General features: G+C 57.2%; 1 protein-coding gene across 1 annotated transcript; it reads right to left on the reverse strand.

The window, feature by feature from the left end:
• Positions 1 to 4,767: 4,767 nt before the first annotated feature.
• Positions 4,768 to 6,939, reverse strand: CGCS363_v015111 (uncharacterized protein; the record flags this gene model as incomplete). The annotated part of the gene is made up of 1 exon (XM_036646960.1): positions 4,768 to 6,939. The coding sequence occupies one exon, from the start codon at positions 6,937 to 6,939 to the stop codon at positions 4,768 to 4,770; it is 2,172 nt and encodes a 723-aa protein (XP_036487826.1).
• Positions 6,940 to 24,133: the final 17,194 nt, after the last annotated feature.

Genomic DNA, 24,133 nt, shown 5'->3' on the forward strand with positions numbered 1-24,133 from the left:
ATTCTAGGAATCACCAACAGGGCCTGCCTGGGTCACGTCAAGGGCGGGAATGAAGACAAGACAGTCACCACATGCTGCCTGGGCGTCATGTCACCACGCACATAACACATGGGCAAGTAGACAGATGGAAACACGAGACCAAGCCCCATATAAACCTTGGCCTCGCCAATCTTTGCATCCCCAACCCGCTGCTCGTCGCTGCTCTGCGCGACTATCGAAAGATATAGCCTCTTCGTCAACGGACGCTCGTCCGTTGCAGCCCTCACAGCTAGCTCCACGGCATCCTCGGCGAGTGACTCGGGTAGGGGGAGCTGCGCGTGCGTTACTCGCGTCTCGGTCTGCATCGCAATTCGCACCGACCCGTCGCCGCCCCTCAACTGGGACGCGGTATCGCACACCTGTTGCGCGAAGCGGCCTCAGCCATCACAGCCGAAACGAACGAGGTACGTAGCGTGCGGAGACTGGCGGCTGCAGCCGCGTTGCCCTCCGAGGGCCGCGACCTCTAGAAGGATCCGCATGTCCAACCCCCCATGCCCGTCTTATCAGAGCTGGTAGTGCTCGTTTTCGCGCTGATCGAGGTAGCAGCCATAGTGATGAAGTAGTCTACCCCATTGCCGAGAGCGCGAGATGGCGACCTGCAATGAGGGGCCGGTTATCAAGGAGGTTGTATTTAACGGCGATGATCTGGGTTCGATTGGCGAGCGAGTGACGGCGGGTCCAGTCCCCGTCCTCGAGGAAGGCCACGGGCTGGTTTAGCAGCATCAGGGGGCAGCCGAGTGTGTGTGCAGGCATGGAGGAAGTCGCATTCTCTGCTCTGCGTAATGCGAACGAGGTTATCCACATAGGCGTCGAGGCCACGCGTGGCGGCAGGGGCTGCTCCGAGGCGTAGCTTTCCATCGAAAATGGGGATGAGAAGGCGGACGAGAGAGGTGTTGCTGCTCTTGTCGCTGTACAAGGAAGGCGCATCGTCGTCGTTGACGATGGTTAGGGTGTGGAGGAGGCGGTGTATTGTCGAGGCGTCGCGCGCGAGAGGGCAGCTGCGGTCGAAACTGACTTCGTCATCCATGTCCTGCCAGGATGCGAGATCGCAGCGAGGAGTGTCGGAAGCGCGCTGTGTTGGCGTGGTTCGCACTGCTGGTATCGCGAGGCGAAGGGGGCGCGCGCGAAAGACAGTATGGGCGCCTCGCCGCGGATGGCGGGATCACTGCCGAGGCGGGAAGGAGGGCTGCATCGAGGTCATTGTTGGAGGAGGTCGAGTGACGGCGAGGGATGCGAACCCATGCATCCACGATTGCCAAAACGCCTGTAGAGGAGGGGAAGGCCATAGTACCATGGATGCGTTTATCGTATCGAAACAGGAGGGATGGGTGTTGATGTATGGTTCGGTGGTTGGTGGGGGCGGGGGGTAAGGAGCTTTGAGGAAGAGCAAGGCGATGCCGACAGCGGAGAGGCGCGCGAGATGGCGGCGAGGTAGCTTTGATGTAATGGGTAGCGGTGACGGAGACAAGAGGCCCAGGCGTGAGGCAGAGGTTTTAGAGGTCGAGGCAGCCGACAACATAGCAGAGCGGGATCGGGGTCGGCAGGACGGGCGGCGGGTGATGGCGGATGACGGTCAGGCCGGAGCCGGCGCCAGTGAAGTGAAGGGACAGTAGTCGAAGCGAGGGATGGGCGACTCGTGGGAGCAGAGTTTGGACAGTATGGACAGCAAAGTTGTCGGGCTCGTAGATGTCGCCATGGTCGCTGTTCCGATCGTTGTTGTCGTGGTAATCGTTGCTGGAACGCGGGGGTTAATTTGGTTGCTCATGTGCAAAAAGATATTTTGAATGAATCGTACGGGTATGTAATGTCCATTGGAAGCGCAGCCTGTTGAAGCCGTTGGGGGGGAGGGGGGTGTGGTGGCGGCGCAGATGGTGTTGACGATGGTACTGGCGACAAGGCCATCCATCACCACGTCACAGCAGAGGACGACCAACGCCGCGAGATAAGGATAAGAGGGTGTGGCAGATAACAGATACCAGATAACGATTAGATAAGACCTGGGCAGGACAGGACTCGAGCTTAGGCCAAGCAAATCCCCGGCCCCACCCCCCCCCCCCCCCCCTAAAAAAAACCCCGACGAAACAAACGGAAAATCAACACCACAGAGAGAAAGAGGAGGAAGGAAATACCTCAGCCAGCATTTTTTGAGAGAAGGGAGGGAGGAAGAGAGAAGGAGGGAGAGGACAAACCAACTCCCCAAACCGCCATCCAAGGCAACCACCGATTGCTTCTTCAAATTATACAGACCCATTCAACCCAAGCAGACATGGCTGCAGCAAAAAAAAAGCAACAATAACAACAGTCGATTCATTAACTCTCCTGTCCTCCCTGTGTGCCCCATCCCACCGCCGGATCAACGCCATCACCAAGCCCTCCTTCCGCAGGGGGTCGTGCACACTGTCACTCTTGCCCTCTCCACTGCCGGTCTCTGCGCTGCCGCTGCTGCTGCTGGTGTTGCCGATGGTGATCGCGCTTCTGCCGGATTTATCGTCACCAGGTCTGCTTTCCTTACGATTGATACTGCTACTAATGCAGGCGCTGGACTTGACGACGGCTGCTCCTCCTCACCTCCGGCTCTCTCTCGCTCTCGCTCCCATTCACCCTCACCCTGCCCCTCGTACGTGGGTCAGTCTCTGCCTACTGCGTCCACGCTTCTTCCAGCCTCGACCCCGCCATCTACCTCAAAGGCATCCAAGCCATCAATAAACTCTCCCTCAACCGAGATCAAAGTATTGCATGATGACCAGTGACATGGTTGACGCTCGTAATTGAAGTGGGAGATGGAAAGCAGCCACCCTGCTGTGGCGATCACGATAGCGGGGGTGGCTGAGTCACCCCGCCATCTGTGGCTGTGTCTGGTCAAGAAGCCAGTGCTGATTCACTTCAGTGTCAGCTGCTGAATGGAGATGCCCTGTGCAGTTCTGGTTCGGAATTCCAGCACCAGATGCAAGTAAGCAGCATGATTCGGCTTGGCGCCACTGTCCATCTCTCGCCGCCGTCTCCTATGTTTGGACACATCGTCACCACCAACGCCGATCGCCCACCGACGCCAAGCCCACGATTCGGACTGAAGTTCGCGGGGGGCGATGTGGGCGATGCGGTGCGGCTGCTGTCGGGGCACACACGCGGGTGAGGTGCACGTCTGGCTGACCCACCGAGGTACAATATACAGCAAGGTACAGATATAGAAAAGGACCAAGCAACCCTAATAGATATAACCCAAGGTGTGAACACAGAAGTACTATACTCAGTACTAGAAGACATAGAGGTCTCAAAAGAGATAAAGATAAGGTAAATAAGGTATAATAACTTTTCCTCTACTATAGTAGCTTTAGCTACTAAAGTTATAAGAACTTTGCTTTATATAAAAAAAGTAGTAGTAAAGTAAATAACTAATACTCTATATCTATTAAATAATATAATAATAGACTAATAACTTAATAACTTTAATAATAACTTTAATTTAGAGAGCGCTATATATACTAACCCTTAAGTAGCTACTTAAGGTATATAAAAGCTCTAGTTAAGAGGAGTATAAAAGTTCCTTATAAGCACTACTAAGTTTAATACTAGGGATACTATCGCTATATTTATCTTTAGTACTTACTTCTAGAGGTAAGCTGAACTATAGCTAACAAACTCACAGACTTAAGCTTTAGACTAAGCTTATAGGAAGTATTAATAGGGGGTAATAGATTAGATAGAGCAGGATCTCATTATAGCTCTCTAGGGTAATAAATATACTACTTATAGAGCTGCTCTACTAAGAGCCTTATTAATCACTCAGATCGCATAGGAAGGGTAGGATAAAGAGTTGAGGGATAAAGCAGTATACCAAGACTAATACAAGAGAAATTCAAACCAATAACAGGCCACTCACACCCCAGGGTGGGGGGAGGGTCTGGCTGACCCACCATGTTTATCCCCAGGACTAAAATGGGGAAGGGCAGGTGTGAGCTGTGCGCCATCCCCCGCTCCTGCCTTCTAGTTGTGCCCCGCCATGAAGTGGTAGCCAGGCCCGCTGCAAGCTGAGCTACGACCTCCAGCTACCACCTCGCCGCACGGTCCAGCCCCCAACACGTGACATCCCTTGCCCAGCCCCAACTGCCTTGACCCCAGCTGCTGCCTCTCCCAAGCCTGCCTCCTGCGAACCTGGAGCTTCCTTTGCAATGATTATCCCTTCCCGGCTATGCTCTAGCTGGCATGAAGCTCCATCCAGCTCACCAACTGCACCTTCCGCCCATTACTTTGACTGCAAGGGGTGATCGTGGCTTGGATCATCACACCCACATGTAATTCAACGAATGAGCGACGGTTCTGCTGGCACCGGCTTACTTGGTAATCAAGCGATGATAGAAAAGACTGGACACCCGGGCCTGCGTGTTGGTGATATCGTCGTCGTGAAACCACTGCCGCCTCACCGCGATTGAAGCCAACATTACAGAACGACTCCGTTCATACTCGAGATCGACGATCCGTTCATGGCCGCATCGTTCCATTTCGAGTTGTCAACGAAGTCAGGGACAACAATCACAAGTCGCATAACCAGTTGAAAGGGGTTCACCCGGGGACCGAAACCGGGACAGTAGACTAGACTTCGCTGCACACGGAGTCTTCACACATGATTCGCACCGAGGCGCATTTCACTGTTTTGATGTAGTAGCAAACAAAATATATAATCCTTGCGAGCACCCCAAAAGCCACATATCATCCACACGGGACAAACACTCAGATGCCTGCGGCTGCGAGGATGGAGGCAGCGGGATTGCCGAGCTTCTCCTCCAGCGCCTCAAGCCACCCCTGCAGTTCCTCGTCATCCTCGACATCGCCGTTGTCCGGTGCGTCTTGATCCGGTGGCGGCGGCGGCGGGACCCGCGCGGTGTCTTGGTCTTGGGCGCGGATGAGGCGACGCAGGCTGTTTGACACGTTCTGCGCCAAAGCATTCACCTGGTTCCGGAGGCCGTCAACCATGTCGGCCTGCACACCGAGGGGGGGCAGCACGCCGTGGCGGAGTAGCACGCGGTGCGACGAGCGAACCTGCAGACGACCGTCCGCCACGGCAAACCCCGGCGCGTCCTGGAACGACACGCCGACCCAGCTGCCCCGTCCCCGACGGAGGTCGTGCAGTTCAGCGCGGAGGCGTTCTGTGCGTTCGCAGAGGGATCGGCTCGTCACGATGGCCTCCACGACGGCAAGTTCTTGAGAGAGGATGGACGACATGCGCACGGCGGACAGCCGGGTTGCCAGGGTCTGCACATCAGAGACAGAAGCAGTCTCCTTCCGCGAGCGGGAAAAGTAGTGCATGGGCGACGACCAGAACGCGGGTTGAGGGGGGTCTGCCGCCGCGGCGTTGGGCGCGAGCGGATCCCAGAGGCCGCGCGACCGTACGATATCGAGGAGTTCGTCGACCTCGGCGGCGACGGCGGTGATTTGGCCCGCGAGGGCCATCAGGAGCGGGACGTCGGCTTGATGGGACATTGGACCGGGTGGCGAGGTGGGGACGGCTGCTGCATGGTCGTCGACCTGCTTCAGTTGCAGCCTGCGCCAGTGCTCGAGGAAGCTGACGAGAGGTTGGACGTCGCCAGACGGCGGGAGTTCAGGCAGCTCGCAGAGCGGGTGAGGTTGGCCGCCGGCGCCGTCCGCCAAAAGGCAGCCGCGGAAGAAGGAGCATTGGTGGCCGCCGAGGCGATGCAGCAGGGTCTCGTTGTACGTATCGAGCACGGATGTCATGGTGGTAGACATGTCGGCGATGGCCAGGACGCCGTCTGCGGCCGCGGACAGCCGTCGGCCCGACGCGTTGAAGGACTCAGGGGATGCGAAAAAGGACGCGACAGCATCATCGCCGTCGTCGGGGCCGCTGGTATTGGCCTTGCTTCTGCGGTGAGCTGTGCTGCGCAGGCGGTCGCGCGTCCAGTCGAGCGTGTCGGCGATGGCGGGGATCCAACGGAAGCCGGCGTGGAATTCGAGATCGACCTCCCAGGTGGAGGTGGCGGCGGAGGCGGAGTCGATTATGTTGGCGATGAGAGAGCGCTCGGGTCGCGAGTGGCTGGCGAGGGGATCGCCGGGGGAAGCACGAAGAACGGCGCTGACGAGGGAGCGGGCGAGGACGACTACTTGGTCAAGCGGGACGGCCTTGCCAAAGTGGCGGACGAGGTCGGCGTCGGCGATGGTGGCGCTGCAGAAGGCCAGTCCGCGGGGGCGAGCGAGGGAAAGGAGAGTTTTCGGGACGGACGCCCAGGCCGCGGCGAGAGCGAGCAGCTCGTCCAGGAACGACATGGGGACAGCGACATGGTTTACCGTGGCGGCGGGGGCAGAAGGGCATGCCGTACTCCTGGGTGGACATGGAGGGTGTGTGGGCCATGGCGACGGCAGTATGAAGATGAAAAAGACGGCTACGCTGACGGCGGCGGCAGCGCAAGCGACAATGTAAGGGAATATTCGGAAGAAGAGAGTCGCTGGCTTGGAAGGTGGCTGCTGCGCGTCGTCAGGCCGAAGACTCGAGGAGGCGGAGGGGCCTATGTCGATCGGATCGCACTCGACAATGTAGCATGGTGGTTGCGGGGTCGGCAGCACAGGAGGAATCGGATAGAGGATGACACTGTCGCGACGGTCAAGGTGCAGCGATACGGGACGGTCGGGGCTGGGGGTGAAGTCGGAGTGGAAGCAGATCTCAACGGGCTGCAGGACAAAGTCGGCGTCGGAGCCGGAGTCGCTGGTGTCGGGGTTGATGGGGCCGCCCTCGTACTCGTCGTCCTCGTCGCCCGAGGGGAGACATAGGCGGACGCTGAAACGCAGGGCGTTGAAGCGATTCGGAGGATGGTCGGAAGCGCGGCCGAAGACGGCACGGAGTGGGTGGTTGTCGGCATCGGTGTCGGCATCGAGACAGGGTCGTGCGGGCATTGCAAATGGACTGACCGACTGATCAATTGAAGCGGAACAGCTGCTGGCGGGGTGGTATTCGTACCGCGTTACGGTGGCAGCAGAGAGAGATTGGGTAGACTTGGGTCGCAACGAGCGCGCGAGAGAGGTTTGGAGCTGCCAGACATTGCGGCGGCGACTGTCGGCGGTGGTGGATGTGGTGATGTAGTTCGGGTAGCAAACATTGTGTGATGGAGCAAACAAAGGCAAGACGATACGAAGAAGTTGATGAATGGGAATTCAACCTCCCCCACACTGACAGTAGCAACGATTCTCTGATTGGCTGCAGGTACATGCAGCTACCCGTCTGAACCCAGTAGGGGGAGCTGCACCCTTGACCTCACTATGTACATAGATACACCCATTACCTCAGCTAGGCCAGTCCACCCCTCCCTCTCTTTTCCAAGGGAGGTTTTTTTTTTTTTTCCCCCTTTTTCTGAACCTATCTACTCTAGCGCACGGCGCAGCGCTGAACTGTGGTGGAATAATGTTGGGTGATCAGGCCAACAGCACTCTCGCACACTGCCAGGGCGCCACTAGGACGGATGCACTGTGGCTGTGCTATGCACAACGCGCACAGACACACACTGACACTGCACAAAAGGCAGCACCATTACATAAGGATGCTCTCAGGCATCATGAGGGCCGAGGCACCCAAGGTACAAGGGTACCTGAGCTACCTAAGGTAAGGAAAGGAAAGGGTATCCATAAGGAACCCACCGCCCCGATTCTGCCACTCAACACCATGCCGAAGCATCACCCACCGCCACCACATCCATCGCAACGACAGCGACCCGAACCGAACAGAACTCGACTTCCTTACCGTCGGCGGTCGCTCTCATAGCTGGCGCCCCGCAATCAATCTTGGCCCGCTCGACGCATCCATCGCTCCGAGTCACCATGTGGCTGGCCAGACCACACAGCTCTCGCACGAACGAACACGGAACAGGGTGGGAAAGAATGCGCGCGGGAGGGCAGCGAAAGAGGACACGGCGCGACTGGTGGGGAGGAGTCTCCCCGCGGCCATCTTGCTCGACTCTGGCGTCCGAGTCCGCGCGTCACGTTGCTCAATCGTACCCAAGGTAACGAGAGCCTGCGACGGGACGTCGTACCGCCTAGAGGAGCCCGGGTCGCAGGGTCTGTCGGCTTGCTGAGTGCGGCGATGCAAGGCATCTTCGGTTGAAAAACCGGCAGAGGGGGCATGGCATGGCGGGAGAGTTCCCGGGTCGTGTCAAGGAAGTCCTTGTTGATGGTTAGCATCAGAACACCGAAACACGCCGACCAACCATGCGAACTCACCTCTGCCGCCGCAGCCGCATTCGTTCTCGCGCTTCCAGTATTTTCTGGAAATTGGCGACCGGCCCGTTGCTTGGTTGACGGGGCTCGGCCATGTTGCCGTCGGCTTGCTTGATCGCCGCCAGTGGCGCTGGTTGCAGGTAGGGTTGTTGTTTCTTTCGTGTGGTCTCAGAGTCTCTCCCCCGCGCAGCATAGGCGGCGCGAGTGGTCGTCCTTGCGCAGCATAGGCAGCGCAAGTGGTTGCCCAGGCGCGTCTCGGAGATGAAGGAGACGGGTGCGGTTGCGCATCAGCGTCGCATGCCCTGGGAAAGGGGAGAGAGGGAACCGAGAGAGAACCGGAGATTTGATCATCAGATGGGAGCACGGGTCGGCTCGGTAATTATGGCGGCACACACAACACACACGGCCATGATCGTCTTCTGGGTGCCCTGGCCACGACCAAGGCATGCCTTGGGTCGCAAACGCAAAGAAACCAGCGCTCTTTGCATTCTCTCGCACTCTGCCATGTTCCTGTCTCAACACAAACCAGCGGTCTGGCTGGAAACCTCCAATCCCAAGGGCGCAACCAGCCTCCAGGCCCACGAGCTGCCTTCCACGATTCCCTCGTCGGTGCCAGCCGGCCACCTCCATCCTCCTGTTCATGCGCGTCCACGCAATTAGCCGAGAGGGGTTCGTTCATCCTCGCAGCCAACCGAGAGGAGTTCGTCCAGAGCACAGCACAGCTCCAAGCACAGCGGGTGGACCGGCGGACTATTGGCTGCGGCTCAGGCGGATACCATTTCGATATATGACACAACGCATCTGCAAGAGCTGCTCTTCTCACCGACGGCAGGAAACGAGACAAGTGCGCAACGCCATGACATTTTCAGAAAGACGCCTGCTGCCTGCCCTACCTGCTCTACCTTGGTCAACTTTTTGTCCTGGCACCATGCCCCCACCACCCCTCATTCCCCGCCATCTACCTATCCCCTGGCCGCCCCATCCCGCAGTCCGAGAAGCATGTCAAACACACCGCCCGCCCTGAACACTCCCGTTCCCTGGCGCTTCACCTGCGCCCAGACCCTGTGCTTCTCCCGCACGACATTTGCCAGGCCACCTGAGCCACCCAAGCCACACGAGTCACCCGAGCCACACGAGCCACACGAACCAACAATGACCGCAAACCGCAAACGCCGCTCCGCCGCTGCCAGAGCTACCAGGCGACCACGAGTAGCGACAAGGCTGTTGATGGAGTCGTCCGGGTCGTCATCTCTGTTCTCGTTGTCTCCTCGCGCGCGAAAGGTGCCGTCATCTTGGGGAGGGCGCTGTTCGTATTGCACCTGTTGGTTTGGTTCTTCGCGGTCGACGTGAAGATGCTGGCGGTCGACTTGAGGCTGCGTTGAAAGGCGACTACGCGCGACAAGGTTAGCGATGGAGTTGCCTGGGTTGTCATCTCTGTGCGGCTCGACGTCTCCTCGCTGGAGAAAGGTGGCATGATCTCGGGGAGGGCGCTGTTGATGTTGGACGTGTTGGTTTTGGACCTGTTGCTCTTCCGTCTCTTCGCGGCCGACTTGAGATTGCTGGCGGTTGACGTATGGTTGACTTGAAAGGCGACCACGCGGGGCGACAAGGTTGTCCAGGTTGTCCTGTCCTCGCTCGCGAAAGCTGCCGTCATCTTGGAGAGGGTGCTGTTGGTGTTGCGCCTGTTGCTCTGCCTCCTCTTTGCGGTTGGTGCGAGACTGCTGCTGGTTGACGTGAGGTTGAGTTGCCATACGTCCCTCCCCGGCGATAGGGTTGGCGATGGAGTCGCCCGGGTCTCCAAATCTTTCCGGTCCAGGCGCCGATGATGTCTTCAATCCTGTAGCCCCTAAGCCATGAGCGTCAAGTGGAGGAAACGCAACAGGCTGAAGAGCTCCGGAGCATTGCGCGACAGTGCTCAATTGAGGGAAATGGCGAAAGAGAGATGACTGATGAATAAGCTCGTCATCTCTGACCGGCCCATTGTTGTTCTTGTTGTTATCTTGTCGCGCGCGAAAGATGCTGCCATCGTGAGTAGCGGCGGTGGTAGTGGTGGTGACCAAGTTGTCCAGTCGCCAGTTCGTCCCTGTATCAAGCAGAGGGCGTCCCCGTCGAGCTGAATGAGACTGTTGCTGTTGTTGCGCGCGTCGATGCGCATCCTCTTCGCGGTCGACGTGAGGCTGAGGCTGTCCCTGGGCCGGCGGAGGCTGAGAGGGAGCATCCTCATCGTCATCCTGATCCTCCATGTCCACATCGTCGTCCTCGTCCTGTCCTACCTTCTGCGGCTGCTCCTCCTGAGGCTTTTTCAGCAGCGCATCAGCTGTGGCCACCCAACTCTTCCTCACCGCCTCATCCCACGCAAACGTCTCCACGCCCGTCTCCCCATCCACGTGTTGTGTGATCTTCTTATCGTCGACCCAGCGGGACATCTCGTAGTGGAAATGGGTCAGCATGCGGTCGCGGACGCCCGCCCACTGCGCCGGGGTGATCCGCGTAGTGTCAAGGCCCAGACTGTTCTGGGCGAGCGCCTGGAGTCTGGATTCGGTGCAGCCGTCGCAGCTCCAGCGGTCAGTCTTGGAGAGTGACGCTGGCGAGTGGGAGTGGCGAGCGAGGAAGCCCCGGAATGCGTTCTTATCGTCCGTCGTCCAGGTGATCTGCGTCCGCCGCACGGCGCTCTTTTTCGGTCCTGGTGTCAGCTCCTTGAGAGCAAGCTTCGCGAGGGGGTATCGCCGCCACGTCGTGAGAAGAGGCAGCTTCTGTTGTTTGTCGACTGCCATCGTTTGGGCTTCGTCTGGTGAGATGGACGGAGTGTTGATGATGCTCGACGTGGGGGAGACGATGGTCAGAGTGGAATCGCGACCTTAACGATGGTATCGTCGTGAGTCTGATGCCAGTGCTGCTGATCTAGCGCTGTGTTGGTCGACGTGTCCACCGTGACTGCTCTTGAGTTCCCGAGACACCAGATTGGCGTGTAGACCAATTCGCTGGGTCCCCTGGGGAGCAAACGGCGGCAAAGGCCGTTTGTCGATGGGCGGGGAGAGAGACACGGCGCGGAGCTCATGTTTCTCCGCGCGATGCCCTTGGTCCAGTGTCGAGCGGCCTACCTCTGTGGTTCTCCTCATACATCAACAAGCACACCTGCATCCCTTCTCGCATCCTCCTGGCGGTCAGTATCGTCGCGATCGACCTCCACCGATAAATCTCGTCAGTGTCATGGCTCAGAAACCACCCAAGAAACCACTCAAGCTCATCACTGCCTCATCGCATGATGGCCTCCGTTCGTTGGATGCCGGCGCGAAGTGGGACCAAGTTGAAGACTTGATGTCTCCAGGCACCGCCGCTGCCTTAGTTGTCATCGCCAACCCCAGCAGCTGGGGCGATTCACCGCTCAACATACAGACCCGGGTCTACGAGATCGAGGAGACCTACCCCTCCCTCATGGGCAGCGTATCCGGCAGCGTGTCCGGCAGCGTGGCCGGCAGCGCGGCGGCCAGCCCGAGCCTATCCGAATATCCCGAGACGCCCAGCAGAATGCCGTTCGATTACTTGAGGAGACGTCAGGACGAGACGTGGAAGGTCAGCCGCCCTCCCAACCCTGCTCTGACTTCGCTGCCCCCTCCGGCGTCGCTAGCCCCTCCTGCTGTGCTGGTCCCGTCCGGTCCGCCTCATGGGATGGTGAGAAGTGGATCGGCCTCGGCGGCGGTCGGGATCTCGCGTCACCCGCACACTCCGCGTCGCCAGACGGCGTCGGTCTTCGGTTAGCTCCATCCACACTCTCCTCCCCCACTCCCTAACGACGTCGCAGAAGGCTACTCGGAACCCGCCCGACCAAACGAACTCTCTCCGACCGCAGTCCACAACCACCAGTTCTCCACCCAGCCGCGTCAACAGAGCTTCACCGCAGGCATCTCGGACATGCGCCAGATGGCGCCCAAGCCTCCCGCATCGCAACCAGTTGCCAACGCCGCCGATGCCGCGGAGCTTGCCAAAATCGAAGATGATTACTACAACGCTCTAGACCGCTGGGAGAAGATCATGCAGTCAGCGGTTGCCGCCGAGGGTGAGCTCCTCAGGCTCGAGCATCGTGGAGTCGCTCTCCGCGCGGCGCTGGACCCATCCGCACCGGCGCCTCCCGCGCCATGGGACACTGCGGTGGCGTCGGGTGTACTGCCGATCCCTTTTAATCTTGCAGGCTCTGCTAAGCAGAAGAGGAACCGGCAGCGGACGAGAAACAAGGGGGGCGGACCGGCTGTGGAGGAAGACGTTCTGTGACGGATGTCCAGAACACCTCTCGGGTCATACCTAGTAGGGTTGCTTGGTTCTTTTCCATTTCAGTAATCTGGTGTACATCACACCTCGGCATAGATATCCAGAACGCGCTACCTAACAATGCTCACTTACCAATGTCTGCTGACCTACCAACCTACCGAGACCGTTAGATACTGCTAGACGCACGCTTCAGCCGCCGCGCTTTCCTTTTCCCTCCGTGACCAAACTCCCATCGCCATAGAACTTGGTCTTGATCTCCTCCCATTTATCCAGACCCTTCACAACCGCCCTGTTCGCGACAACCGCATCGACCTCCTGCCGGTCCACCCTGTCCATCATGTCCTCCACGGCGCCGCGCTCCTCCTCGATCCACGCCCCCTCGTTACTGAACGCTCGAAGATGCTCGCGCGCCTGCAGCTGCGTGGAGCCCAAGAGCTGGCCCACCACGTTCCCTGTGTTGGCGATTTCCTCCAAATACCTGTCCGTTTCGGCGAACACCGCCAGCCCGTTGTCGCTTTGCGTATCGTCTGTTTCAGTCAGCAAACTACCTACCATTTCGGCGGCCAGGAGAATACATACCCGCCGCGACATCAAGCTGCCGCCGCTTCGCCTCCGATTTCTCCCCCATGGCCGTCATCTGGTGCTGCGCTAATCGCAGTTCCTGCTTCCCAGGGCCCCCTCTGATCCACGCGTGCGTGTCGTTGCGATGGCGTCCGGCTCTCACGAGCATCCCGTGGTAGGCGACCAAATGCTGGCGCGCGGTGGCCAGCGGCTTGGGGAGCGGGCACCGTTTCTTCGGGAGGACTTCACAAAAGCTCAACAAGAGTCGTCGCCACCACGGCTCGGTCTGCTTTCGAATGGTCAGTCTCTGCAACAATCAAACAGACGGTGAGATGCTGCTCTTTATACATACCATTTTATCCGGACCTGCTTCCCTCGCCGCGATTGCCTCTTTGATGATTGAGGCCTCTCTGCTCTCCCTCCGAAGCTGGCGCGCCATTCCGTGCTTATACCCGTTGTTCAACTTGACGAGCTCGTGTGACATGTTCGCCGCACTATGCAACACCAGCGAAGAGGATGCCTGCTCGGTCGCCTGCGTTCCCATCAGCTCCCTCGCGAACGCCGCCACCCACGGGATACTGGACCGCGCGAGCTGGTCCGCGTTGTACGCGACGACGTCGACGGCCAGGCGAAAAGCTGAGGCGCCGAAGTAGTGGTCACGCACGGCGATGGCCCCGTCCGAGTTCGAGGGCGGTGGACGGCCTCCTCGTGACTCGGGGGATGGGGGTGAAGGGGAGGACCAGGGTGCCAGATCCCAGAGCATTTGGAAGATGTTGGAGATGGAGCCGGGCTGGGAGTTGAGTTGGGTCCAGAGGTTGGAAGCAGCGAGGGCGATGAGGGCAAGGACAAGTAAGGCGGCGCCGAAGCGGGATATGAACGTGGCGAAGAGCCAGTGGATGAGGCCCCAGAGGCAGTCTGCAAGGAAGTTGAGAACTCCTCTCCCTCCCTTCACCTCACTGGTGTTGTCTTTGGCGGCGACCTTGCCGTCTTCGATACGCAGGGGGCCCTTGCTGCTCGCGGCGACTTCGACTTTGCTGCTGGTATCGTAGTAGTTGTTTGTGATACTTGTGCTGGTGTTGTTGTTGTTCACGGTGCTGTTCGTTTGTCTGTTGTACGTCTGGTGGCTGTTTGTCTGGCTGTTTGTCTGGCTGTTAGTGACGGCCGCGGTGGGGATTTCGGATTCGGATTCCGGTATGACCGCCAAGTGCCCGGCTCCTGCTCTCACCGCCAGCGAGGACTGGTGTTCGGCGGCGGCCGGCCTTTCGGAATGTGGAGGGGTTGCTGTGAGCCCTTGCTCTGATGACGCTGGCCGACGAAGCGCCGCCAACTTACGGCTCCTGCCGCCTAGTCCGGGTGGCCGGGGCAGAGACGGGCGGGCGTCTTGAATATCAAGTTCGCCGTGCGGGTGCCTAGTGTTCGCACCTGCTTGCGGGGGCGGCATTGCTGATAATCAAACTGGAAGAAAGGTATTGGGACTAAAGGAAATGAAATAGGTTTGGAGTCGTTGAAGCGGAGTATTGAGACTGAGTGATACAGTGTATGAGACAAGTCGTGAAGGTGATGAAGTCGAGTCCAGTTGATGCTGCGTGTTGCTTGTTTTTCTCCAAATTTTCCGTTCAGCCGTTCGGCGAACCAACTTGTATTTAAGCATTTTTGCCCAAAGAGTCATGACATGACATCAGAATCCCTGGGCCATCCCTCATGGACCTCGACCATATTTGACCAGGCTAGCTGGTCTGTTCCTCATGTATCATAACAATATTTGACCTGGAAGATATCATACAGTCGGAACAAGCCTTGTCGGTTTACCAGCAAAAGAATTCCACGGGCGTTGCGATGAGGCCGTAACGTAAACAAAGACATCGCCGCCGTTGCGACGTCTCGGACGCGGATCTCTTGAAGTGACCAAAGAGTAAAAGGGTCCGGATATTACTGGCCCAGGCCTGGGCCAGGCCAGGATGTTTCTAGCCAATTCATTCACGACGGAAGAAGACGATCGCGAGAATGAAAGTGGAAGCGGCGATGTCTATATATCGTGCCTATTCCACGGGGCCTTGGACGAAATTGAGCAATAACAACCAAGAGAAGGTTTTCAACATGCCTCATTCGCGTTCAGACAAGGTTGGTGGTCTCAGAGATGAACCACATCACTCCTACCACTTCAAAGCATTCATGGGCTTTTATGCCACCATCCTCACCATCATTCTTGTCTTCATTGCCGCCATTTACACCATCCTCACCGCGTTGTGGGCACCATCGCCGCCTGTCACTCCCGACATCCCCATTACTTCGCTCCCAGCAGCCACTACTGCACACCCTCCTCCGGCCCTGCGCTCCATCTGCCGCGCGCAACACGACCTCTCCACGCTCAACCACGCCTTCAACGGCATCTACCCTACGCTGACGAACTTTCTCGGCATCGAAACCCACAAGCCACCATTCCGCGAGTCGGCGGAGACAGACCCGACGCACATGTGGGCGGAGGAGCAGAGACAGGCGATCCTCGCCGGTTGGGTTTCCGTCCAGGAACGGCTGGCGTCTCGGTCCGACAATCTGGGCATGTCGATGCCGCTCGTCGGTGCCGAGAATCCCGGCGGCAACGGCGAGGACGAGGAGAGAGAGGTGGATGAGATGACGAGGCGGGCTTCGTCTGTTGCGACGCGTATTTGGGTCACCCTGCAGGATGATGTTGTCAGAGAGATGTACCTGCTCAATATCCTTCCCCAGATCGAACGCGCTGGTGCTGAGGCGGCGGAAAAGGTCTTGGCGGAATGGAAGAAGAAGAAGAAGGTTACCAAGAAGGGGACGGCGGCAGAGAAAGATATGCTGGACGAGATGGAGAGGGGCAAAAGAAAGGCGATGGCCAAGTGGATGGAAATGATGTGTGTTTCAGCAGGTCTATGGCCGTCTGGCACGAACAGTAAATATCAGCAGTGATCAGTAGTTGATTCTCTTTGTCGTTATTTCATTGCATTTAATAGATGTTGTTGACTTGTCACAAGTGCAGGACCACAGTTTCATCCATCCAATTTCTCTTTGTTGCGCATCTAAGTCAGACCAGGTTGTCTTGCGCTCCAGGTTCCAGCTTCACCAACAAAGAGTGTCTTCCAATGTCGCACGAGTTGTCCCCTGGAATCTTCTAAGAATCTGACATGAAGATCTTGGAGATATAATAGAACGAAATCCACTGCTGGCCACCCCAATGCCACACCGCCCGCAGTCAAACCACGATCGTCAACAACTCAGAAACATCGGTCAGGCGCAACATGTCTCCATCTCCAAGCCCCGCGGCCGGCACCGCGGTCCAGGGCAACTTCTCCGGCACTCGCGTCGTGGACGCCAAGGAGAGTAAGTCACACTCACCCCGCAGACATCGCAAGCATCTTCCGTCCGCTCACATTGCACTCGCAGGCTCCGTCGCCGACCTCGCCGAGGAACACAAACGGAAGGTCAACGAGGCCGTCGGCAACAAGACCGTCGATCACGCCTTCCGAGCCCGCCAGATACTTCGCTTCCTCAAAGACAAACACTCCGGTCTCAAAGAACACCGCCAGAATGCTAAGAATACGCTCGAGGGTCTAGACCCCGGACTTGAGCGCACCAAGAAGCTGGCGGAGTCCACAGACGCAACAGCAGGCGAAGAGAAGTGGATGCCGGGCTGGGAGAGCTCGCCGGGAGCTTTGACTGGATACATTAAGAGACACGTCAAGAAGTGGATCGAGAAGAAAACGGACGAGGTTGACGGTCCCAGCACGTCAGAGGAGCAAGCTCTGGCTGCTGGCGAGGAGCCCGAGGGGCCGGAGGCCGAGACCGAGGCCGAGAGCGGCGGTATGCCCTCGGAGGAGGGTGGAAACACGACAGCTCTTGATCTCGGACGCACTCTTGGCGGGGAATCACCAGTTGAAGACTCCCTTATCGCGGACATTGGGCAGGCCCTGAGCAAGGTCCGGCTCCGCGCCAACGTCCTGCTCAACAACAACGGCCGGCTCCGCGACAACGTCCCGCCCAGCAACAGCCAGCTACCCAACAACTTGCAGCCCCGCAAAAGCGACGACAACGTCCTGCTCAATAACAACAACCAGCTCCGCGACGTCCTGCTCAGCAACAACAACAGGCCCAGCGACAACGTTCCGCCCAGCAACAATGTGCATCCTGTCAGCAATGTCCAACTTGCCAACAACCCGCTTCCCAACAAGGACCCGCTTCCCAGCGTGTGGATGCCGGATGGCGTGGAGAGTGAACTTGAGCCCCTTTCGGACACTAACACGGGCGACGGGGCGATCCAAGACATCCCAGGCACGTATCCTGGCCAGGAAGCCGTCGTCGAGGAGCGGCGCGAGACGCCGATTGACATGGTTGCTCGGCTCGCTGGTAATACATTAGCCAGACACCCCGTGCCAGCGGCAACTGCCCAACTCGAGCTCAACCCTCGCGCGTTTCCCGACTACGTCTCGTTCGCCTTCAGTCGCGCCATGAGGAACAAAGACATGGATGGCGCGACAAGAGCACTAAACTCCGCACCCCCGGCCATGGGGATCGACCGAGACTGGTACACGTGGTATCGCGCTTCCAGGGGAAAGGATGGAAATGGCAAAAGGTCTGCATAATGTATCAAGCGTAAGGTAGCAGCAGAGGCTCGATAGCAGGTGTCGGCAGCGCGACATAATATCAAGTTTGTTTGGGAACCCGAAGGCGTCGATCTGTGATATCGTGATGATGTGTTTTCTCAGACTCGGACGACTTTCGTGGCGAGGGTTGATGTGCTTGGACGGGCGATACGTTCCTGCGTTCGTAAGGTTATGCATCTAGGTATGATGCATGCTGATGTATGCAAGAAGTCAATGAACCCCCACCTGTATGCGTCTTAGATGCATAAACACACATCAACCCAACTCAGCTTGTCTAAGGCAGGTGCTACAGATGAGGTATCCGTACCTGCCTTCCATCCAGGGCTGCGGTGCGATGACAGTACGTCACCTAGGAAGGTAGGTACGTACGCGCCTACCTGCCCGCGGCGTGCGTCTCGGCTGCCCACAAAATCCACCAGACTCGCGCGACGTGAACTGCTTCTGACGCCTCCACTGTCGCCCTTGCCTTCCTCGCCTGACATCAACACCTCACGTTGCATGGTGACGATAGGTCCTGCGACTCGCGACTCCAGTGCCCACCCACTCGGCGACCCTACACATCTTCTTCAAACGTCGGAATCATCCTCCTTGTCGCCGCCACCTCTCACCCTCCACGGGACACCACACTTCCTCGTCACCTATTTGGCCGACATTACTCGTTACCTAGGTAGTGCCATCAACCTGGTTTTTTTTCAACCCGTCCCAACCTCTCTTCCACGTCATTGTATCCACCAGTTTGGTGGTCGTTTTTGCAAGGTACGATGGCGCCATCTGCTGCGGCCGACGCATTCTCCCTCCACGACATCGTTTGCCGTTTATCCCCTACCAGCGAACAACGACTCATTGCCTTCACACAGGAAGTTGCTCTGCTAGACATCGACGCCACAAAAATATTCCACAGCTTAACGGCGCTCGAAAAAACGTTTTTAGAAACGGAAAAGATTGACCCCGTGGTATTTCGGAACTGCTACCTTCCAAAGTCGACGCGAGCGGCCCTGATCGCCCTGCTCCCAAGCCAAACTTTCCAGCTTCCCGACAAGGTTAAGCCCAAAGTCGTAAACGCCTGCAAATTCTGGGGCGTGAGCCAGAACAAGCTGTTATTTTGTCTCGGGCACGATTACTCCAAGCATGGGCAGCGCTTCTTTGGCAAGCTGGTAAACCTTTCGAAAACGTGCACAAATTGGAAAAGCTCCGTAAAGCTGCTCAACCAGCGAGCTTCAGCTCGGCGACAAGCACCAGGTGCTCCTCGAGACACCCAAAACGTCACGTTCAGAGGCGTAGATATCAAAGCTATCGGGATTGTTTTGAACGACGTCAATGCGGTGCTTAGCGATCTTACACCACCCCTCCAGAAATCTCCACGAAAGGTTCGAACACCGTCTCTTTCCCCGCCCGCTCACGCGCACTCCACACCTTCTTCGCCAACGCCACGTCGCGAAGAGAATCCCGGCCAAAGCCCTGGGCAGTCTCCTGAAGTCGGGCGAAAAGACCACAATCATCTTCACGACGACGTTACACTGCTGCAACCCGTCATCGACATCCACGGCGTCAGGTCGCCTAGCCCCAGCCTTCCCAGCATCGAAGGTAACGAACAACAAGTACAACAAACAGATGACTGGGATCCCATAAGCATCACGGAAACCCCCTTCGAGTACGAGAACGACGGTGCCGAACCCGACATCAACGTCGACATCGACAACTACAACGACGACGACGACGACGACGACGAAGACGAAGACCACGACGACACATTCTTCCCAGTCTCAGAGCAAGAGGTGGGTTTGAGTAGGCCACTCGAACCAGCAAGGACGACCGCACAGCTCGAGTTTCCCCTCCTCACAACGACAATGGCCGAGCCAGAGAGAAAACGACGGCGGCTGGACTTTGCCACCCAGGGCGACCTGCTCGCCCTCCGAGATGACAACTGGTTGCATGGTGACTTTGTCAATATCCCTTTGCAGGAGCTGTGCGGCATCCAAGACCCAAAAGTTTTTGTCATGACCTCCTACTATACCGCAATGCTTCTCAACAAACAATACCGTCCAACTGCTTGGATCGTCGAGGGCGTGGCGAAGTGCGATCGAATTTTCATGGTGTGCAACTTGGCAAGGGCTCACTGGGCGCTACTTGTCATCCAGAGGCGCGGATTCCAAGCGGCGTCCGTCGATCTGTACGATTCTCTTCAATCGTACGCAGGCGTCCAGGAAGCCCAGAGTTTAGCGGACGCTTTCATCAATGCATACCTACCGCAAACTCCTTCCAGCAAACGCAAGTTAATCTTGACAACAGCGCCACAACAACAAAATGGATCCGACTGTGGCGTCTTCACGGTTGCATTTGGTCTCTTCGTCGCGGCCCGAAACCCGATCCCCGCCCGCCTGGACGGCAAAATTTGGCGTCGTGTGCTTGCTATGTTTCTTGGCTCCGCGGTCACAGACTAGGAGGCTGTGATTCTGCAACCTGCAGAAAACGCGTCTCTGCCGGCAAACAATCCCCAGCCGGCGGCAAATGCCGACCCATACGAGGCACACCGCGAGCAACAAAGCCTCTTGAAATCCCGAGTCAAGACCCAGTACAACGCGTTGGTCGGCATACACAGTTCACTCGAATCGGCCATACGCCTGTTCGACGAGGTTCTCCTGGTCTCCGACAAGATTATCACACAAATCCGTCAAAAGCTTGCTGAAAACGAGGCATAGGATGTTCTACGGGTCAACGCAGGCGGTGCTCGCCAAGTGTCAGCGCTTGATGCCCAGAAGTTGGAGAACGCGACCGATGCCAGGGCTCGCACGGTGGAAGTTCAGGATGTGCTTCGCGGACTGGGGGAGCGTATCGACGGATTGATGAGCCAGCTTTGGACCCGTGCTGCAATTTTCGCAGATCCAGCATGAGCCAGACCAAGCATGTCAACTTTTAAGCAAGGGAGCTGTTGTGTTGGGGATATCACTACGCAAAGGATTGTGTGCGAGGCGCTGTTTGTGCGCGCGGGTATGGGCGACAGCTGGACATGCAGAGGTCAGCTTGCAATGGTTATTGGGCGGTAATTGTTTGTGTATGGTTCTGGGGCGCTTTTTGGTCGGGCAGTAATTGTAGACATGTTTATGAGAGTCCCAGACCTCCGCGTCTTCGCGGCAATTTCCATCGTCGTCAACCTCATTCAGCCGGCTACGGCAACCTTATTGAGCTGAGAACTTTGCTGGCCTCGCCGAAATCCCAACGGTTAAAAAATTGATACTTCACACTGTTCATTGGTTGCTTGCATTCCTGCGAGGAAGCACTCAGCAAACGTGCCCTTTTCTTCCTGCAGGCCCAACTTCTCGCATCCACTTCAACCACGCATCTCCATCTTAGATAGCTTGGTCGAAATGCCGCCCTATCGTAGATTAGCCATGCCATACGAATTTCATGCTTGTTGATGTGCACGTCTTGATTTCCTTGGAAGTCATGCGAGGGCAAATAATGTTAATGCACAGCCGACCAGATTTCGTGATGGAGCCCGGGCAGCTTAACACCTCATCGCATCAACGACCCGGTATGGAAGACTGCCAATTTTTCCTGTGCAAAGCGACTGCTTTTCCCGTGGCTGTACTCTTCTCTGCCTTCGTCGTCGTCGCCGTCCATCGTCGTCGTCCTCGTTTAAGTCGCCAAGTACACAGGAAATCTAGCCGCCTAGACGCAGGAAAATGAGGCGGTCTCGGGCATGGCACTGTCGCTGTACTTACAGGGGGCTACGTGCTGATTTTCGCGCGAACCCCACTGGACAGCTCGCACGGATTTGGCGGGCGGCCAGTGCACCTGCTGCCCACGCCACGGGAACACCAACTCTGGATGGGAACATGCTCCACTCGGGATGATCACGAAGCTTCACTTCCACGCTGGCGGAGAAGTTCTCAGGCCAGTTGCGAATGGCACCGCAAAAGCTGGGACTGTGATTTGCGATAGATGTCGGAGCTGGTGTCCGATGCGCCACCGCCGCTGGTCTTGTCTCCGCGGGCTCGTGGGGATTCAAACAGGATGTGAATGCACTGCACTGCAAGTGGCCGTTGTTGCCCATCTGCCCTGACCTAGGTAGTTGACGTCTTCCGTGTTCGTGACGCCCTCCAGGGCGCGCTGGCATCCGGGAGTCAGCCGTTCAAGCAGGCGACGTTGCGTCACGACCGAGACCTACGGACCATACTGATGAAGTGGCAGCTCCAGTACGTACCTGCCAACCACAGGGGCTTCGCGCCGAGAAATTGACATGTAGCCACTGAACACACTAACAGTTCGTTGGTACGGACCATCCATCCAGAACTTGTGGAATTACGAATCCGCATCGAGCTACCCAAAAAGTCTGCCACCACGGGAGAAGAAGAAAAACGTCAGCATCGAGCCACCAAGAAACGATCGGCACGCTGGGATAATCCCTGTGATGTAACTCACCTTACCCACCCCGCTGTGCAACCACTCTCCACTAATGCACCATCACCGTTGAACATGTTCCATGCGGGAAAAAAAGAAAAAAAAAAGAAAAAGAGGGTATCGATCCACTGGATGAGTTGCATGCGAATCGAAATTCGCCTTGGAGCCGCTGAACCTGTCAACCTGTGACCGCGGTAATGCGAACCCGCTCAATCGCGTGAGATGCAGCAAACGGACTCTGGCCATCCAGGTTCTCGTCACTCGTCCAGTGGCTGCATGTCGAAAAGTCGGCATGCAGCTACTGAACCGGATGCACCAAAACCACGAATTGGACTTGAAAATCGCTCTCTGTGCTTCGCGACAAACAAACATGATCGTGCACTTAAGTGTTGACATTGCGACAGCTAGTTCCGGCTTGTGCTATCGGCTCGCCATGGCGGATGTGAAGTTCTACCAAGCGGAAACAGACGACATGAAAATATCGAGCTGCGCGATTAAAAGCCAAGCGCCCCTTAAGAACATCTATTCAATTGACGCGAGCATGCTCAAGCCTGGAGACGTCGCTAGAAAACATAGCATTAGTACTTTGAAGGGAAGCCGTAAGCTCGGCTCTTACGTGGTGGTGTCTCCGACTGCAAGCACTGCACGCCAGGCCCTGAAGCAGCCCGGGCAGCAGATCGGATGATGTAATGCCCATCGCCCGAGATGGGACCCACCCGTGCAAAATTTCGCACGAGCCCCACAATTAGGATCCAGAGATCTGGCTCCATTGGCCCTGATAACATGGGACGCCCGACACGACGCTCCCCTCAGGCAAGCGCGAATTGAGAGTCGCTGTCAGCTTCGCAACAGCGCGGCGCGTCACGTTAAGCAATTATTACAAAGAATTGAAGACTGAACTAAAATCATACTAATGCAAGAATCTCTCTTTTTCAAAGATCTTTCGGAATAGAGATTCCAAAGACGTAGCTCTCTTAAAGTCTATCTACGTCGTCAGAGTTCGGTCTTACTCAACTGTAGTATGCAGTAGTCTAAGAGACCCGACGCAGATGCCAACCGAGCGAATGATTCGTTCGTTCCTAGATAAGGTAGCTACAGCAGGGGTTACAGTGGGGGCATTTCCCCAGATATACCTTACCTCAGCATTCCTAGGCCGAACCGTTGACCCACCCGTGCGAAATTTCGCACAAGCCCCACAATTATGATCGAGAGGTCTGGAACGATTGGCCAAGTCGCCGGCGCGCACCTTGCCTGCTCAGTATATCGGGAAGGTAGACTGGCGATGCGCCTTCCCGTGTGTAGGTGGGCTTCAGGCAGCCAGCTACAGTCAGAGCTACCACCTTCCACCACATTCACCCCGCCTTTATCAAACAGAAGGGGTGCTTTCTCTTTCCCGCCCAAGAGCAGACAGACATTCGCGAAAAGCCAGCCGCTACGCGCAGCTTTCCCTTGCCAGGCCCCAGTGTGCAGCCTGCGATCCCATCCGCATGGTTTCCCTCTCACTGCGAAGTTTGACGACGTTGTTCTGTTTCTTCTTTTCGTACTTCTACAATCGCCGCTGCTCGTCGTGCCGCCCGTCGCGTGCATGAACGCGCGTGTTCTCCATGATACGGCAACCAGGAGCAGCCATTTCTCTCCAGGACGACGTCCAACACTTCGTCACCGACACCCTCGCAAGGTGTAGAGAGATCGCCGCGCACGGTAACGCTATCTTCGATAATCTTTTGCGCTTGGAGAACAGGCTCCCGCCCGGTCTCGACAAGTTCGAATTCCGCCGCCAGCTGCCTCCTCACGTCCAGACAGCAGTGATTGAGGTCTTTAACAGGGCCGTCCAGCCACACCAAAGATCGGCACCAAAGATTCGCAAAGCCTGCGAGAAGTGGAACGTCGAAAAAGGAGTCCTCTTCTTCTACCTCGGTCACACCAACAGCATCGCATTTTGGTCCGCCATCAAGGACCTGTCCGACGCTTGCTCGTCTTGGCCCGAAGCCCTTAACAATCTCCACCACGCCGCCCGTACGCGC

Source organism: Colletotrichum siamense (genome assembly GCF_013390195.1).
Source record: "Colletotrichum siamense strain Cg363 chromosome Unknown KSG_Cg363_contig17, whole genome shotgun sequence".
NCBI classification, from domain to species: domain Eukaryota; kingdom Fungi; phylum Ascomycota; class Sordariomycetes; order Glomerellales; family Glomerellaceae; genus Colletotrichum; species Colletotrichum siamense.